Below are 17,988 nucleotides of genomic sequence, written 5' to 3'. Positions count from 1 at the left end.
ATCATTAAAGGAACCACATGAAAAATGATGACAGACCAACATGAAGGCACAGTGGTTTGCTGTCAAAAATGGCCCTCGCTTACCACCATATTAAGAAAAATGTAAGCCATATGGATGTACAGTGTTTGGTTTTACTGTTGAGCATGGCTTTTGAGTTTATTCACCTCACTTGTCGTGTGGGGCAGCTTATTTTCAGAAATAGGAAGAAAATGTGCCAAATGCATTCACATTCTTATGATCTGGATTGTGTTGATATTCATTACAAGGCCTGCTAAACTGTATTTGAACAAACGTGAGTTTACACTGCAGTAGTCTACAAAAGCCACCTTTAACAGTTTCAGCAGGCTAGAATTAGTTCTACCATGTCAGCAAAACAACGCAGGCAGAGGCACTTTTGCCAAGAGGATAGCTTCGTGTGTTTGAGAGGGAGGCCATGAGCTGTGGGCTGACAGACAGAGAAACGTATGAGAAGAATGTTTCCTCTGAGCTTTAAAGGACCAAATGCAGACAACTAGGACCCTGTGCAGTCCTGCTTCTGCAAATGGAAAGCAAAACTCAGTTGTTTGAGTAAACTATATTATGGCACGCTTTTGTGCACAATAATATCTTGTAACTCGCAGTGATACGTGCTATACTGTCAACTCACTTTGGCCGGAAAGTGAAACTCTAACAAGTTAGCAAGTTAAGACTAATCCAGAGCTGTGAGCCCTTCAGGCAGCAGCTGTAGTCCCTCCCCGGGCCAGAGTGAGCACAGGCAGCCTGTGCTGCTAAATGCTCCAGCCTCAAAGGGACGATGGTGGAGGGTTGGTAAAGATGGCGGCGCTCTCCGAGGATGGGAGGTACGGATTAAATTGTGGCCAACAGAGCGCAGACAGAGTCACCGTATTACATGTCAAATTGACCGAGACAGCACTGAGAGCGATAGAGAGCCACCAAAAGTGTATGGTGAGTGAAACGGTCGTTTATTTCATGTAAAATTAGAGGACTGTTGGGCTGACACAGCTCGTCTCAGCTGGGAAGCCCAAGTGCCACGCACAGCTAAAGCTACAAAGTTAGCTAAGCTGTTGACAGAGCGAGTTTCTACTTGTTTTTTGATTATATTAGCCCTGTGTCATTAAATTAATCAACCGAGGAAGCTAAGCGAGGCTGTGGCCTTATGCTCTGGCCAGGTTTTACGAACTGACAATGATTAATTGACGTAGAAAACCTGTTGGTAAAGTTAGACAGTCTGATTAGCCAGCGTTAGCTCTAGCTAGGCTGAACCTCCTATGCTGTGCTGCCCAGCCAAGTCCATTTTTTTCCTGCCCAACTAACGTTACTTTGACCAAATTAGGAAAGTGGTCATTTTATATCGACTAATACACTCGTGAATACTTGTCACTAGACAAGTTTTTCACAAACTGAGAATTTAACCTGAAAGCTTAGCTAACTAACATGAACTTTCATTCGACGGTGTAGTCAGGGTGGGAATGAAGCTAAGTTACGGATAAATTGAGGCTAAAGTAACTTGATAATAAGTTAATGGCGTTTGAAGCGTGTGGGTGACTGGCCCGTCTACCAGATGGTTACAAGTTTTAGCTAGTAAGAACACCTAACACTACAAAAAGGCAGGGATGTGGAGCTCATAGCCAGGCTCAACCCTTCAAAGCTATTCAACTTAAACATTAAAAGCTGCATTCAAACGAGCTGCCACACTGTAGCTACGGGATATATATGAGCAAGGTTTACAAAGGACATTTAATTTGGGCTATTTGCCAAATCGCAGAAAAATGTGTGTATACTGCTATTCACGTCAAGCTGCATGAGTAGGCCAGCATTTACAAATGTATATGCTATCAGATAGCAACAAAACTACTGTTTTTTTGTTTTTTTTTGTAAGGCAATATGGTAGTTACCTTCCTATGTGTGTGACATACAATTTAATCATCCACCCTTTCACTCTGAACAACTGCCTCATTAAATATGCTGCATTTCACCTCAGAGCTGGACACCACCAGTCACTGAGAAGCTTTTGAAACGAAGTGTGCTAATAGGGTGCTGCATAACTGTGCAGATTAAATATAACTTGTTAATCTTGAACTGTACAAATGCTGTAATCTTGTTGAGGTGCTACACAGGTCAGCTAATCTGGAGAGACCTCTGCAGTCTTCAGTTGCAGAGGCCTGAAAGCCAAGTTACCTGACCTAAACTCTGCCAACAACAGCGCCATTACATAACCCACAGGCCTAGGTCCCTGTTCAGGGCTGATGCACTGTAGCATAGCACGGGGTTGCAGTGTTGAGAGGTCTCTGCTTTTTATGGCACATGGTGTGTGTGTGTGTGTGTGTGTGTGTGTGTGTGTGTGTGTGTGTGTGTGTGTGTGTGTGTGTGTGTGTGTGTGTGTGTGTGTGTGTGTGTGTGCCACACACTACTCACACCCCGGTATGTGAAACTATTGATCACTGTTAACCCCATATAATAAAGATATTGCCTGAAATGTGAATAAATAGCACAATTCAAAATGGTTATCTAGTCAGTTTCTGACAGCTGGTAAACCGAGTCATCACTAAGTTGAATGAATTCTTTTGTGACGGCCCATGCTACAGCCTTATTGGATGTGGTAATGTTGGTCTGTACGCTGCATTGAACGGCAGCCTGCCATCTCTTGCTGACTGAGCAGCCAAAACTGCCTGCTTTTTGTTTCTCTCTCCCTCTCAGTAATGTGTGTTGTAGCTCAACCAGTCATCGAACTATGGAAGCTGGCTATCTTTGTCTTTCTGTGGTGATGTGAAATGTGATCAGAACTCTGTGTGTGTGTGAGAGAGAGTGTGTGTGTGAGAGAGAGAGTGTGTGTGTGAGAGAGAGAGTGTGTGTGTGAGAGAGAGAGAGAGAGAGAGAGAGAGAGAGAGAGAGAGAGAGAGAGAGAGAGAGAGAGAGAGAGAGAGAGAGAGAATTGGTTGGTGTGTGAGTGAGTGTATGGACAGTGGGGGAGGGAGTTCAGCCAGTGGCTTGGAGTAGCTTAGCTTGAACAGCCATGACGTGGTTCTCTCGGCCTGAAAAAAAGTACAGACTCTATCCTTAATTATCTGCATCTTGTTGCATGTCTGAGTCAGCAAGCACATTTTAATGTCCAGGAATGTCGAGAAGCTGTTGTTGATAAAATGCATTCCTGTCAAGCCATAACATTTCAGAAGTCCAACTTGTTCTCCTTTTGGGTGTGTGAAGAAGTAGGCAGACTTGTGCTTTCCTATCCTAACCTGCGCTGCACCAGAGCAGCCACTGCATATTTGTGGCTGTCAACTCTGTTTCGAGTAGCCATCAACACAAACCTGCAAACCTACACAAAACACAGACATTTCAGAAATATTCTCCTCAAAAGATCCAGTGTTTTTGAGCGTTTTTCCACTGTGTTTAGAGAAGAGCAAACAATTAAATACCGACCACCTGCCTCTGAGCCATTGAGAAGATGCAAGTTGTGTCACAAGTTTCTTTGTAGATTTGAATTTAAGAGCTTGGAGACTAAATGTTTGCTGCCAGTGGACGACAATCAGGTATTTATGGCTGACAGTCACCCATGGCTTCTGCAGCACGTGTCAGACCACTAGTGCCAGATATATTATCAACAGAAAAAACATGCAACTAATTATTTAATTTTTTAAAGCAAGTGCCAAGCATTCCTTAGCTTAAGCCTCTCAAAACTGAGGATGTACTGCTTGTGTGTTTTAAGTGATTGTTAAGAGATTGACATTTTGAAAATAACACAGGTTGTCTGTCTGCAATGCCGGCTCTTCAGCTTTTCTGTTTTGCAGGTTTTTTGTCTTGCTTTATGAACACAGATTACGGCAAAGGTATTTTCTCTCACATGTTCAGAAGACGTGTGCATGTAGTCTTTACAGAATGTTTTTCAGTGCTACATTTTACAGAAGATCAAAGTTGAGTGTTTGATCAGTCAGCCGTTGTTAGTGCAAGGTATGGGATGCTCACTGTGGCAGGACCCTAAGGCTCTGCTGTCAGTCAAGTAATGCAACATGTTCTGCAGGTTCCAGACCAGTGTTTTCTTAATTTGGCATGCTGTAGCTGTTACATACTCGTATGACTTCCAGTAATCCTTTACATTTCCAAAGTGTGAAACTGTTTACTCTCTTCACTTTCAGAATGTATCTTCTTTGCGGCCAACGATACAATTCAAGGGACTTCAAGGGGTAAGTACCTTAGCCCTGTTTCAGGTTAGCAGCAAGCATACGTTAATGACAGGTTATTTATGCAGTCATCTATTGATTTGTTAATTTACTGAGTTTTATTGATTCTTCATTGAGACTTCCCCACATGAGAGTATCACCAATAAGACCACTCACTTGGTCAAGTTAATCAGCTACTCAAAAACAACTGCTAGAGTTTATACTTGTCAGTGTCACCAGTGTTGGCATATAATAGCATTATCGCAAGTGCATCAGGTGTTAATTTATTGTTTGATCAGATTATACACTAATCAGGGTGTAACAATTCAGTGCAAATTACAGTTTGGAATGGGCAACGAGGCATAGCCCTGAAGATAAAAACAATTATCATTATAATTGGAATAGATGTTGTGATTTTCTTATTTATTTCTTATTGTCATAACACAATGCGGACATGGTGGATTTTTAATCTTGTTTTGACTTGGTAATTAATTCAGGATTGGTGCTTGATGGAAACTGTCTGGTGGGATGTTCAGAAAGGCACAAACTAACTTCAGAAGGCTGTAAACACCGTTTTGCACGGTTTGTAGTCCATGATGCACATGACTCACAGACAGCCTCCCCTTAGCTGGTCAGACCTCAGAGACCTTCCTTTCTCATGCAAGCTCCCATGTTGTTCACATCAAACACACACGGACACTGAACTGTGAGGAGGAAACCCAGGGAAGATTTGAAGGCATTTTACCACATGGTTGGGTATAGCATACAGCAGTTTTTAAATGATAAATAAGCCAACTGTATTTGATTATCAGCTTAGCTCAGCTATCTCAGACACTCAGTGTGAATAGATGCTATGAGTTGTGCTTTTCTTCATTTTTATGTGAATTTTCTTTGACAGCGCATTAAAATTCCCAAGAAGGATTCCTCCTCTGACACCTTCCACAATTTTGATTTCTACCTGTCTAATGTGGGCAAGGACAACCCTCAGGGAAGCTTTGAGTGCATCCATCAGTATGTGTCAAGGTAATGGTAATCACCGGTCAGCTGAATCAACTGCTAGTGTCTTACTACACATTGCTAGAAGGTAATCCCTCTCTGCTTCACGTTTCTCTCTCGTACTCCCTCTTTGTCTTCAGCTCAGGGGCCTCACACCTGGCATTGTTGGCAACAGTGCAGGACAAGGTCACAGTGTGCGCCACCAATGACTCCTACCAGGTGACCCGGGAACGTATGACCCAGGCAGCGGAGGACACACGTGAACGTGGGACCAAAGTCATCAAGCCTGGGGGCCAGTTCAGAGGTAAGGCCCTCAGTATCGTCTCACTACTGCACCTGCACAGTAGGATGCCAGGTTGGAGCCCCGGACACCAGCATAGCTTTCATCCTATCAACGCCTCTCCTCTCTTTTCAAACTCGGCCCCTTTTGAGAGACTGAATAGGTGAAAGCTGACAGCCTGACTCCATTCAAAGCCATTATTGCGACTGACTAAGCCATTTTGCCATCTCAGTCTTTTCCAGATTATCAGTCTGACTGATAAGGGCTAAGGTTGCCAGGTTAAGCTATTTCTGTTTTATTGACATACAGCTTGCCAAAATGATACAGAGAGTGTCACAGTACAGGCACCAAATGCTGGTTGTGTCCAGTGTTGTGCATATATCACTAGCAACCAGTTAAGACTTACATTTTACCCTATTCTTACACTTGATGAACATAAACACATGCAGACCGGTTTCCTGTCTGCGCCACCCAGTGCCAGTATTTGAGTCACACAAGCTGAACACAGAAGGTAATCTTTGATAATCTAATTTGGCTTGTCACTCTCTACAGCCTTCCTCCTATGTCTTATCCAACTCAGAGCAGGCAGGTCAAGGGAAGTGCAAGAAAACAACTTGCTGATGTAATGTCTCGTGCCAAATGTAATTTTCCCCCCATTCCTGCCTGCTTTCCATATTTTCAGCATCTGTTCTTAGTCTAAGCAGAAACTTGTTATACAAACTCCCAATTTCAGTACAAATACAGGCTCAAGGCACAGACAAACTAACACCATTTGCCCACACATTGCTGAGGTATGTACCCACTCACAGTGAATGACACTGTTTCCATGTTTTTTTTAGTTTAAGGTTATCAAGACCAAATATGCCAAATGTCAAAATAAGCAAGCCAGTAAAGGAAAGGAAGGAAAAGTAGCATCACCCAGTCTCTTATCTCTTATCATATAGAAGTAGTTTGTCTGTCAAATGTCTGACAAACCACAGAGCAACACTGAATGCAATATATTTTGATGTCCTGTGTTCAAGTGACAAATGTTTTCAGTCCTGGTGGGTTGAGTGGCATCTGTAGTTACCAATGGTAACAGCAAATGTGGTTTAATATTACAGGTCACATAATTCTGCAGGCAAACATAAACCACTGTCATATTAATATTATCAGCGAATATTGTAAATTGAACTGTGAGGAAAATTGTTGGTTTCTTTGTAGATAAAAGAGCTTGGTCTGTACCAGCTCTATATGGAAAGTGTCCTGAGACAACTTCTGTTGTGATTTGGCGCTATACAAATAGAATTGAATTGAATTGAATTGAATAACTGGCCTTTTCTCATCGTTCTGTGAGCAACCGTGATCTGATGTTATGCTGCACACCGCATCAGTCTGCAGACGGCAGGACACAGTGAAACATAACCTTACCGAGAAGTTGGAGGTTTGTCGCCTGTAGCGTGCAGCTCTTCACCTAACATGGCTGCTCCATCTCGTTCCCTTCCTCCAAACTGATCTGCTGTCAAAAAAATGCCAAAAAAATTTTGTTTTGATGAAAGATAGTGGTCAGTGCAAAGCTGACTGACTGTCTGCTTCCTGATAGAAACCAACTTGTGTTTCAGCAGTTAAATGCATTTAACGTGAAGCTACATCAGTAGAAAATGTTCAGTTTTCATTAGCATTTAGTTAATATCGCATTGTTTCTGGGAATGTCAGTTTTACCCTGTTGCTCCTGGGGCATTAATTAAGTATTCTGATAATACTGCAAATATATAAATATCGTAGTACTTTCAGTCATAGGCCGGAGGCTCACTAACCGTTGTGTTAACTCATTCAGCGATAGGGACTTAACCAACATTTATTTAAATGAAAATCTCTAGCCTAAATGTAATCGTGTATGCGCAGTGGAGAAAAATGCTGGTTTTCGGCAAAATTCTTATGTGACTGATTCAGAATGCCTCCTCAGTCTGGCCTCAAACACGGACAGATGTTTGGCGTGTTGAATATTGAAGGGATTCTGATAGTCTTGTGGAATCTCATGTGATCTCTATTAAAGAGCTCCACTTGACAGAAAACTTGGTTTCCTGCCCCCCAAGAAGTCCCTGCTCCTGAGTTAGTAAGTTTCAGTTGATCTGGAACTGCCGCTGTGAAGGTTGTTGCATTGAATGTTGCAGACTGGTAAAACAGGAATCTTATTTATTCAAATGAAAGCAAGTGCTGTTTGTCTCTAGTGTCAATATTACAGCAGGGAAATTGAAAAAATGTTATTGTTACATTTAGAATACAGTTAATGCTCTTCAAATGACATTTGTACTGCCTTTTCTGTTTTTTGTGTGAGAAGAAACATGAGCAAGACAATCCAAGTGAGAGACATGAAACTGAAATTGAACTATTTGGATATGTACGAAAGCAGAAAGAATTGCTCAGCAGATTTAGAGACAGGTGACAGATGTCACCATCTGTCCTTTTTGATAATTATAATAGCCACCTTTTTCAGTTTGAGTAGCATCACTTTTTATCCGCAATGCAAAGTTAATTGAACCATCTTTATGGTAAAAAGAGATCTAAGGCCTCATCAAAGATCTCCTTGATTAAACTGGGATCAAACTCTAGCTCAGTCCACAAATTATCTACGTGAGTTAACACCTCTTCAGGCCTGTTTTTCTGGACCCTGGGGAAACATTTGCATACACTGGCCCAGATAGAAACTGGGAAACGAGAGGAGCAGCACAGAAAAGGGGTGGGACGGGAGCCTGTAGCAGCTGGTTTGGAGTGAGCACCCTATTTATTAATGCAAAAGGAGCCTTGAGCGTCTTGTTTTCACAGGTTGTTAATTTCAGGTAACTGTCTGTAACTTGTATTTTCATCTTTATCTTCAGCTGCACAACCCAAGTTTCTTAACTTTTGTATACATTCTCTATCTACAAAGTGATTATTTTCGAAAGAGAAAACTTCATAAGCTTTTCATGTGCAGCAATCTGTCATTGGCTTGTAAAACAACACAAAGTGTGCTTTTCCATTGCTCCTAGTCTCTTGCTTTTTGACAAGAAGGAGGGGGGAGAGGTTTTTTTTTCCTCTTCCTCTCTCTAACCTTAATCTCTTAAAGAGCTTTAGAATTTCATAATGACCATGATGCACTATAGGGAAATGTGCAGCATGCACCATGACTGTGCATATGGCTCAGCAACACAGACAAGAGGGGCCTTTGGGCCTAATCACCTAAACTCTACGACCCTGATTCCAACGATGTTGGGACCCTGTGGAGAACATAAATAAAACACAATGTGATGATTTGCTTATCCTTTTTGACATTTACTCAATTGAAAACCGTGCAGGGACAATATATTCAATGTTTGACCTCATCAGCTTCTTCTGAATTTCATGTCAGCAACACGTTTCAAACGAGTTGGGTCAGGAGCAGCTAAAGACTGGGAAAGATGTGGAATGCTCCAAAAACACCTGTTTGGAACATTCCACAGGTAAACAGGCTCATTGCTAGCAGGTGATAGTATCATGATTGTTATGAAAGGGGCATCTGGGAACGCCTCAGTCGTTCACAAGTGAGGAAGGAGAGAGGTTCATGCCCAGTTCATTAGCAAATGATTGCATTCTGTTTTTACACAGCGTCCAAACTTAATTGGAATCAGGGATGTAAATCAGTTTTCCACATCAGTCTTGGCTGATACAGAGAGCTGCAGGCCAGTGTGCGGTGTAGTTTGGTGCTGGTCTTTCCGATGCTATTTGGCAGCATTTTTTTTTGCTCGCACAAATGAACCAAATTGTGGGAAAATTTGCATCTTGTGGCATGCAATTCACGAGGTTCATGGGAAATTGGATTTGGCTATTTCAGCCTCATCAGTCTGTCAAATGTTCCTGGTATGTTTGATCGACACTCTTTGTCCCCCAGTTTTTAGAGAAGCAGTCCCAGTTCATTGGCTTCTCTTCAAGCATGTAATGTTTGTTGCTGCCTGAAATTCACCTTAAGCTCCTGTTTTTATTGTCATGAGGTTCATGGCGTTGTTTGTGAATATGAGAGTAGCTTGACTCAGTGAGCTGAAGATGGTAGGCCGGAGAGTTGTTGAGCACATATGTGAACAACAAACTTTGAACACAATCTTAACCCTCTGTCTTTAGGAAAGCAAGTCCATATCCGTAAGCCGGCGCTGTCGGCCCCAGAGGTGGTCCCAGAGCGCAAGCGCTCTACACCCATCAACCCAGCCAACACTATTCGTAAGTGCCTTTCCAATAACCCTGTGTCCCAGCGGCCATTCCGTGACCGCATCATCCACCTGCTGGCGCTGAGGTCCTACAAGAAGCTGGAAGTGCTCGCCCGTTTGCAGCGGGACGGCATTAACCAGAAGGACCGAAACTCATTGGGGACCACCCTGCAACAGGTACTGTCTGTCTTCTGTGGGTGTTTTTAGTGCCATAATATGCCTTGTCAATATACTTGACATGGAAGTGACCCTGTGATCAGTATTTACATATTCTACAGAAAAATAGAGCAGTAATAACTTTTGTTTGTACAAAAGTCCATCTTAAGGTATTTTACACTAAGCCTGATCTTCTTCAAGTGTCTAATTTGAAAGATCCCCTTAGCCTTCTTAACCATGAGACCGAGGCACATAAATCTGCCCGAGGAAATCCGGTTCACAGTACAAAGGCTTCATTCACTTTGACAAGAAACGAACCACATAATCGTTGAACAGTTTTTGCATGCGCAGATGTCTGGCCAGCACAGGAAGTGTGAAGTTTCTGTACATACTGTATACTTCTCATGCTGTCATAGTTTCACTTTGTGTGTGTGTGTGTGTGTGTGTGTGTGTGTGTGTGTGTGTGTGTGTGTGTGTGTGTGTGTGTGTGTGTGTGTGTGTGTGTGTGTGTGTGTGTGTGTGTGTCTCTACATGAAACAGGTGGCTAACCTGAACCCCAAAGACAACACATACTCATTGAAGGACTTTATATATCGTGATATCCAGCGAGACTGGCCTGGATACTCAGAGGATGAGAAGTCCCAGGTTGACCGGATCCTGGCTCGGTACAGAACTAATTTACCCTCTGAGCATGAATACACACTCACTTGAGGGGCTATAACAGATGGCTCACATCTGTTAGACGTGAGTTCAGGTGGCAAAAACAACTGAGCTTTACAGTTTAATGCGCTCTCACACAGGTCTTCGTCTTGGGAAAGGACAAATGGCTTGTAGTAAGTTGTGAGATTTGAATTATATTGCATTAGTCCTGAAAGAGAAGTTTTTACTGATTGTGTCATCATTTATTCAAAGTTGCTCCAGTTGAAGATGCCCTGTGGACTTTTGTTGTAAACAATCAAAAGTTACACTGTGTTTACATTTAGTTTACTCACCAAAACATGTTGTGTCTCTCCTGGCAAACATGCTCAGTGCATTGCCTTATTCATTAAATATTTGCAAAGCAGACGCTTTTAAGCATTTTGAATTGTGCATAGTTTACAGACATGTTTGCTCGCTTGCAGTCTTTTTCTTATTTGCTTTTGTTGGCACACATCCAGCTGCAGCTGCTCTCTGTTAGAGGAAAAGCAAAGATAACTGAGAAAATAACTTCCTGTGTACTACATGAGCTGTGAGTTTGAAAAAGGATGTTCTGCAAACAGTTTTAATAGAAATATGCTTTCTTCTCCACTGACACACTCTCTTTTTTCTTTTACAGCAAATTAGGTCTTCCTACTGAGACCCTCTCATCAAACAATTCTCCCAAAGACAGTGTCCCCACATCCCCCCAGGTATCTGAACAAATACACACTAATACACACACACACAGCCCACAGTGAAGTATGCAGTTTTCAGCTGAATTCTGGGTGTTTTCCTGCAGAAGCGTCAGCCCGACTTTGACTTCATTGATCCTTTGGCGCCCAAGAAAGCCCGCATCTCCCACCTCAGCAATCGAGGGCCAACCGCATCTTCATCCTCCTCCTCCTCCTCTGACCGCCGTGAGGATGAGGGCAGTCCCAGCTCTAAACGCTCGTCCCTACCCTCCAGCATCACCTCAGGCCCTCCCACCCATCTCCCCATCTCGTCCCACCCTCCTGCACCCTCTCACCAGCAGCCCAGCCCAGCCTCCAACTCCAACTCCCCCAGCACCCCAGAGGGCTGTGGCACCCAGGACCTGCCCATGGACCAGAGTTCCTCATGCAGAGACCCATCACCCAGCCCCTTCGCCTCTGATAGGACCCTGCGGGAAGGCTATCGGCACCCTATACCTGTCTCCAGACCAGCCGCCTCCCCCAGCCCCCCTCCTCCTCCCCCTCCTCCCACTTGCACCTCACTCACGGTTACCTCGACTGTCATCACCAGCCCTCCCTTGTCCAGCAGTACCAACAAGAAGTTTAAAAAGAAATCCAAGAAGCACAAAGAGAAAGATCGAGAGCGGGAGAAAGGGAAACGGACGGAAAACGGTGGCAGAAGTCCTTCCATTGTAGCAGAGCAGACTGAAGAGACTCACAGAGGCAAAAAGAGGCACAGAGCTGAGGAAGACAGCAGAGAAGTGATCGACAAGAATCCTCACAAAGCTCAAGGTGCGTTTCTGTCCTGTTAATTTTCAGCATCGCTGAACCAAATGGTCCAAGACTTCAGTGACCATACATGCACGCACACATCAGATACAGATTACTATCAAACATTTTTCAGCTAGCAAGTCATGTTTTCCTCATATATATTTACATGTTCATATTTTAATGCTCTCAAACAGCACTTAGTTCTAACTCTCGTATTACTTGATTGACACGCATTGATAAACACACTCTGTGCCACTTGCCCTTCAAACAACAAGAAGTTGACGACAGTCAAACATCTTGCTGCTTAATCTACTATATATATTTTTTGAGAAGGCTCCAGTAGACCTTTTGACGTCTTCGAGCAGGAAAAGCACGAGTGTAAATAATGAAATTACTCATTTAGATACTTCAGGCCTCGTCCACACATATACAGATGTTTTCTAAACTGATATTTTCCCCCTCCATCAAAAGAAGAACATTGTGTTCACACAGCTTTAGTTTTACAAAATATCTGTGTACACACACAAATGCAGAAATGATTCAAAATGCTCAAACAAGCATGTCAGCCCAGTAGGTGGCAATAACGTCTAAATGAACAGTTCATGCTGGTGTTTTACACACTGGCTCACTGTCGCCCTGTCATGGAGCACTGGGACTCTCCAGTAGAGCAGAGTCATGTGAGGAGTCACACTTTTCCTACTGACAAGTCCAAATGTCTGATGTGAAAAAGACCTATGGGATGATAAAATTGCTCGGTCTGTTAGATGCTGAAAAGGTAATGGTCTACTAACGTTGCATCCAGCTCGTTTTGGAGATCTTCTGCCCCCTAGTGGCCACAAATCAATTAAAGCAGCTTTATTGTCAAAAGTCTTGCAAGAGGCTTTCACGTGCGTGTGTGTGTGCGTATTTGGACTCACTAATTCAAGCATTGAAATGTCTTGTCACTCACATTCTCACTCCGTCCAAGTTTCCAGCTTCCAGCCAGTTTATCCGTCAGACCTTGGATGTTTACCTTTTTTCAATCTTATCTGCAGTTTGAGAGACCTATTTCCTCACAGTCTTTAGTAGCTGCTCTTATTTAATGTATTTTCAGTATAGATATGCCTCATTTACTGCCTAAACTTGTATATACACATAAAGTCGCCTACAGAATTCAAAATCATCAAAGGGCAAAACGAATGACATTTTGTATTTTGTGCTTCATTAACCAACCAAGCTACTAAATGCAGTCGTCCATCATTGCAGGAGTGTTGATTCTGTGTTTTATGGCTCGTCAGTATTTACATTCTTACACTTTACTGTTTCAGATAAAGAGAAACCAGTCCAATCCACTGAATTCTCCTCCACAATTGAGATGCCTGACTATGTAGTGTGAGTAATCTTGATATACCTTGAAATTTCCATTTTCCTAAAGCATGACCCTCTTTGCCTTTCAGGGCTTCACGGTTTGCACCATTTGACTGTCATTAAACACTGAGACCGGACACAAGCTTGAGAATTAGGACACAGAAAATGCAGCAAAAAACACAGATGTGTTCAATCTGTGCAGTCTGGTATTCTCTCATGCTCAACAGATGTTAAACTTTCTTTCAGTATTTGACCTTTAGCAAACTGTCATAACAAGGAAAGTTTGAGGTTTGACCAAGGTTTGCTCATGGTGGAGTGCTGGTTTTGGTCTTGCACATAGCAAAAAAATATTTTCTGAAATGCTAGTTTTATATTTATTAAACTTGATTTGATCAATAGAAGAGATAAAAGTGCAGATCTCACCTGATGGAGGGGGGCTAGCCCACCTTCTGATACATGGCACAATGATGATGTGGGTCATCAGTAATAAATATAAGAGCTGAATGATAGACAGCATCTAGATATTTAAGGTTGAGGAAGCTTTACCTGGTTCTATATAAAAAAACAGGTTGTGTCCTTAATTTGGAACTTCAGTTGTCCATATGGGTTTTAAAAGTAAATTTGCCATCAATCGTGATGCCTAATTATTAATATAAATGGTAAATAATACCAGACCTAAGATGGAACCCTGTGGAATGCCCGTAGTTACCATAGAAACTCGGATTTCTGCTGTCTGTGTGTGACCACTTTCAAAAGATTCGATCAGTTAAATTTCCTGTCCCGTATTTACAGGAAGTACATGCCGTTGGTGTCCATGGACCAGCGACAAAGCTACAAGGATGACTTCAATGCAGAGTATGATGAGTATCGCCGGCTACACGCCCGCGTGGAGAACATCACCCGCCGCTTTACCCAGCTGGATACCCAGTGCCGGAAGCTGGCACCTGGCACCAAAGAATACCAGGTCACTGTTACTCTGTACTCACGTTGATGTCACTGTTTTCACATGCCAGTTTCTTATCTGCAGCCCACATACTGTGTAATCCTCACTGAGCATTTTTGGTAGATTTGTCCTCTCATACAGCGTATTCCATCATTTTCATGAATTCCCAAAAGGTGGCTGGTTAATCATTCTCATGGTATCATTGGGTCCCTGTACTGATGCTCCCATTACAGCACATGTTCATGTCATCAGAGATTTGGAGCCTGTCTTCAGGCTATTGTGCATCACATAGAGCTTTAAAATGATTTCTCTATATGCTAAATGTAGCATTCTCAATGTTTTCACCCACACTGCCTCAATTCCCTGTTACACTGCTAGTGAATGCACAGTATGTCATTTGTGATTTGTAGCCTTAACAGTGTAAATGATCTGCATGTGCATCAAAAGTGATCATTTTTACTTTCAATTGTACAGAAGGTGCAAGAAGAAGTCTTGAAAGAGTACAAAAAGATGAAACAAGTAAGTATTTACATAGACTTGTGTTTTTTTATAGACCACAAGCATGTTCTCATTATGACTTGTTTTGTCAAACACAGCAGGAGTTGTTGTTTGCGGCGTTAGCTGAAGTCTGATTATATTGTGTGTGTGCGTGTGTGTGTGTTACAGCACAGCCCCAACTACCACGTGGAGAAACAGCGCTGCGAGTACCTGCACAACAAGTTGGCTCACATCAAGCGGCTAATAGCTGATTTTGACCAGCGCAGAGCCCAGGCCTGGTGCTGAGAGCACAGCACACAGCATCTTCACTAATCAGTATTGAGAACGGAGTGTCGAACCAGGAGGGGGTGTCCGACTGGCTGTTATTTAACACCCCTTCAGTTACTGCCTCCACAACAGCCCCGCCCCCCACCTCTCTTCCTTCCCCTTTCCTTTTCCCATCATCCTTCTTCATTCCTTCCTTCTTTTCTGATCTTTGATTCCACTGGCTTCGTTGTTGCCTGCAATCATGAAAATCCCACTTTGACTTTACCCCCCCCCATCTTTTGCTTTCTATTTTTTCCCCCTCATTGAGCTCCTGTGGACTTCATACCACTGGACCGGAGGAAGGGGCTGCCTGCATGTGTGAAAGGGTTCGGGGAAATACTTCAACTCTTCTAACCTTTGAAAGACTTTATCTTCAGGCAAAAAAAAGAACAAAAAAGTATTTTTGAGCATCACAGAAAATATTAACAATGTATTTAAGTTAAAAAAAAAAAAAGAGGGAGATCTATTTATTTTGGGACTCATAGTGCAACAAAAGAGTCCGCAGATGATATATTGTTTAACTTTTGTTGAAAACAATGCAAAAAAATTACCGCGGGCCTTATGTGTTTTGACTCTGTGAAGCCATTTTGCACGCAAGATCCATTAATGTCCTCTCATCTGGCAAAGATGTCTCTCCTGCCTCATTTCCTCTCTGTAAAAACTGTACTGGATAACCTTGCTTCAGCGCACTGCTGTCGCCGCTGAGTTTGAGGCTGAGGAGGAAGGAAATGAGACAGGACAGAGAAATCACTTGAGCTGTTTGAGAAGCAACAACCGTACGTGTGCATGGATTGTAAATTTAGTTGTAATGGCGACATGGGGTGGTGAGGGTGGGGTAACTAAAGGAGTGTGGTCCCCTGTCAGTAGGGGGCCGTTGTCCCTGCACCAACAGTGTTTAGTGTTCACGGTGCATTATGGGTGCCTTAAGGTGTTTACACTCGGAAACGCCGAGTTGGGCCGACCCTTAGGGTCCACAGGCTACACAAAGGAACTATAACTGCCTGGAAACAGGCTGTGTGTGTGTGTGTGTGTGTGTGTGTGTGTGTGTGTGTGTGTGTGTGTGTGTGTGTGTGTGTGTGTGTGTGTGTGTGTGTGTGTGTGTGTGTGTGTGTGTGTGTGTGTGTGTGTGTGTGTGTGTGTGTGTGTGTGTGTGTGTGTGTGTGAGTGAGTGAGTGAGTGAGTGTGTGTATGAGTGTGTGTGTGTGCATGTCTGAGATGCTGGAGGAAGGAAGGGATGTTAAGTCTGGAAGGAGTGTTACAAAATCGTGTGTGTGTGTGTGTGTGTGTGTGTTGTATGGTTGTGCATTATGTGGAGTGACAGTTGAAAGAGAAAAAAATAGAAATGTGGAGAAAAAAGTGAGAAATATGAAAAACAAACAAAAAAAGCTGCTATAGTGTTTGACCAGCCAGAGCACTCAGGATCAACCTGGCTGGAGTAACAGTACCTGATCTTAATTGAAGAGATATAGAAGATCTTTATTTTCCAGAATGGTTGATGTGGAGACCCTGGAAAGGACTGCGCCCACCTCTTCAGCTTTATCCAGTGCAAAAAGTCTGTTTCTGTTGTAGAAGGAAGCCAAAACTTGTCATCCACAAGAGGACAAATCTGTATCACGATGTCAGATGTATTTGATTCTCAGTTTTGAGTTCTGCAGAGCAGTGAAAGGTTTCAGAGTAGCATTTTTTTTTTCAACATTGATGCTGATTTTAGTTCAATGGATGGATGAATGGCTTCTATGAAAAGTCTTTATTTCAACAAGGGAAAAATTGTTTACAAACCTGTGTTAGAATGTTTGCCAAAAATTAAATACTTTCTTATTCTGCATCCACAGAGTATAATTTCTGATTGGGGCTTAATTTTAGGAGACTTGAATCATGGAAAGTGTCTCATTCCATTAAGAAAAAGTAAAATTCCTTTACATTTGGGGATGTGAGGATGATTGTCACTGTGCAAAGATTGACTGGAAACTTTTGTTGCGGTCAGTCCTTCTCAGCAGTCTGGTCTCACTCAGTGGACGCTGTAGGAGGGACACCTGTAGAATCTAATGCAGTCCAATACATCAGCCCTGCCACAACATCTGTCTTTATGGAGTTTGGAACGTTTAGTTCATGACATGTGGATTGGATTTTATGTTTACAGTTGAGGCCATAGTTAACGGCGGTGTTGTACTGGACTGCATTATATTCAGAGGTGTTTCTATCTTTTTTGGCTTTCCCATTTCCATACATGCAGGGTGCAGAATATTAGAAACACCTCTGAATATAATGCGGTCCAGTACAACACCACCTTTAACTATGACCTCAGTGCTGCAACATGTAATGTGATGAAGCCCTCTGAGTCTGTGTCCTGTGTTTGGAAGTGTTTAAGTGAACATTGGTCAGTTATGTTTCACGTCTGTTTTGGTTGTGGCATCCTGTCAGATGGTCAGTCTCTGCAGCAGACTGGCTGTTTTGTTCAGCTGACAAAATCAATTTAGCGTAATTACTAACTGAGCTTCACTTCCTTGTTGTCTCTCAGAGTTATTTTGGACAGAAACACAGCATTTGGATCTCGGATGTGTCACAATGACAGATAAAAAAAAACAACACATTCACAAGCATTCAGGCTCTCCTCGAGATCTATGCTTACTACATCTGTGGGCTACAGGGTCAGTCTTATGGTTTATTTTTCCTGTTTTCCCTTGCAATGGTCATTTCCTGCTATTTGGAGCATCACAACGGGCCACTTCAGGCCAGGGTTTCACATCCAGCCTTTAAGGTGTTATCCTCTTCAGCCCTCCTAAAAAGTCTCTATCAGAACAAATTTACTTCAGTTGGGTCTGATCGACATGAATAAGCGTTATGTGACCTATTGTGGTGGGACAAAGGAGGGAGGGAAGTCGTTTGATCGTGAGTCTTAATGAGGAAATGACAAAGTTTTGAAAGAAATGCCCTGGCAGTGTTTTGATAT

General features: G+C 42.7%; 1 protein-coding gene across 1 annotated transcript; it reads left to right on the top strand.

Annotated features, from left to right (window-relative positions):
• Window positions 1–771: 771 nt before the first annotated feature.
• On the top strand, window positions 772–16,399 carry ell2 (elongation factor for RNA polymerase II 2). The gene is made up of 12 exons (XM_070959115.1): window positions 772–945; window positions 4,134–4,181; window positions 5,056–5,180; window positions 5,294–5,457; window positions 9,547–9,806; window positions 10,326–10,450; window positions 11,101–11,173; window positions 11,263–11,965; window positions 13,252–13,315; window positions 14,084–14,255; window positions 14,709–14,753; window positions 14,901–16,399. Exons 1-12 carry the CDS (start codon window positions 772–774, stop codon window positions 15,015–15,017), a joined length of 2,070 nt encoding a protein of 689 aa, XP_070815216.1. The 3' UTR covers window positions 15,018–16,399.
• Window positions 16,400–17,988: the final 1,589 nt, after the last annotated feature.

Source organism: Chaetodon trifascialis, chromosome 3 (assembly GCF_039877785.1).
Source record: "Chaetodon trifascialis isolate fChaTrf1 chromosome 3, fChaTrf1.hap1, whole genome shotgun sequence".
NCBI classification, from domain to species: domain Eukaryota; kingdom Metazoa; phylum Chordata; class Actinopteri; order Chaetodontiformes; family Chaetodontidae; genus Chaetodon; species Chaetodon trifascialis.
The sequence above is the reverse complement of the archived record's forward strand: the minus strand, read 5'-3'. Positions and strand labels throughout refer to the sequence as shown.

Coding starts and splice junctions, on each gene's coding strand:
- ell2 (XM_070959115.1), top strand. CDS start 772: ATGCTCCAGCCTCAAAGGGACGATGGTGGAGGGTTGGTAAAGATGGCG. Junction 946..4,133: donor AGAGCCACCAAAAGTGTATG/GTGAGTGAAACG, acceptor CTTCACTTTCAG/AATGTATCTTCTTTGCGGCC. Junction 5,181..5,293: donor ATCCATCAGTATGTGTCAAG/GTAATGGTAATC, acceptor CTTTGTCTTCAG/CTCAGGGGCCTCACACCTGG.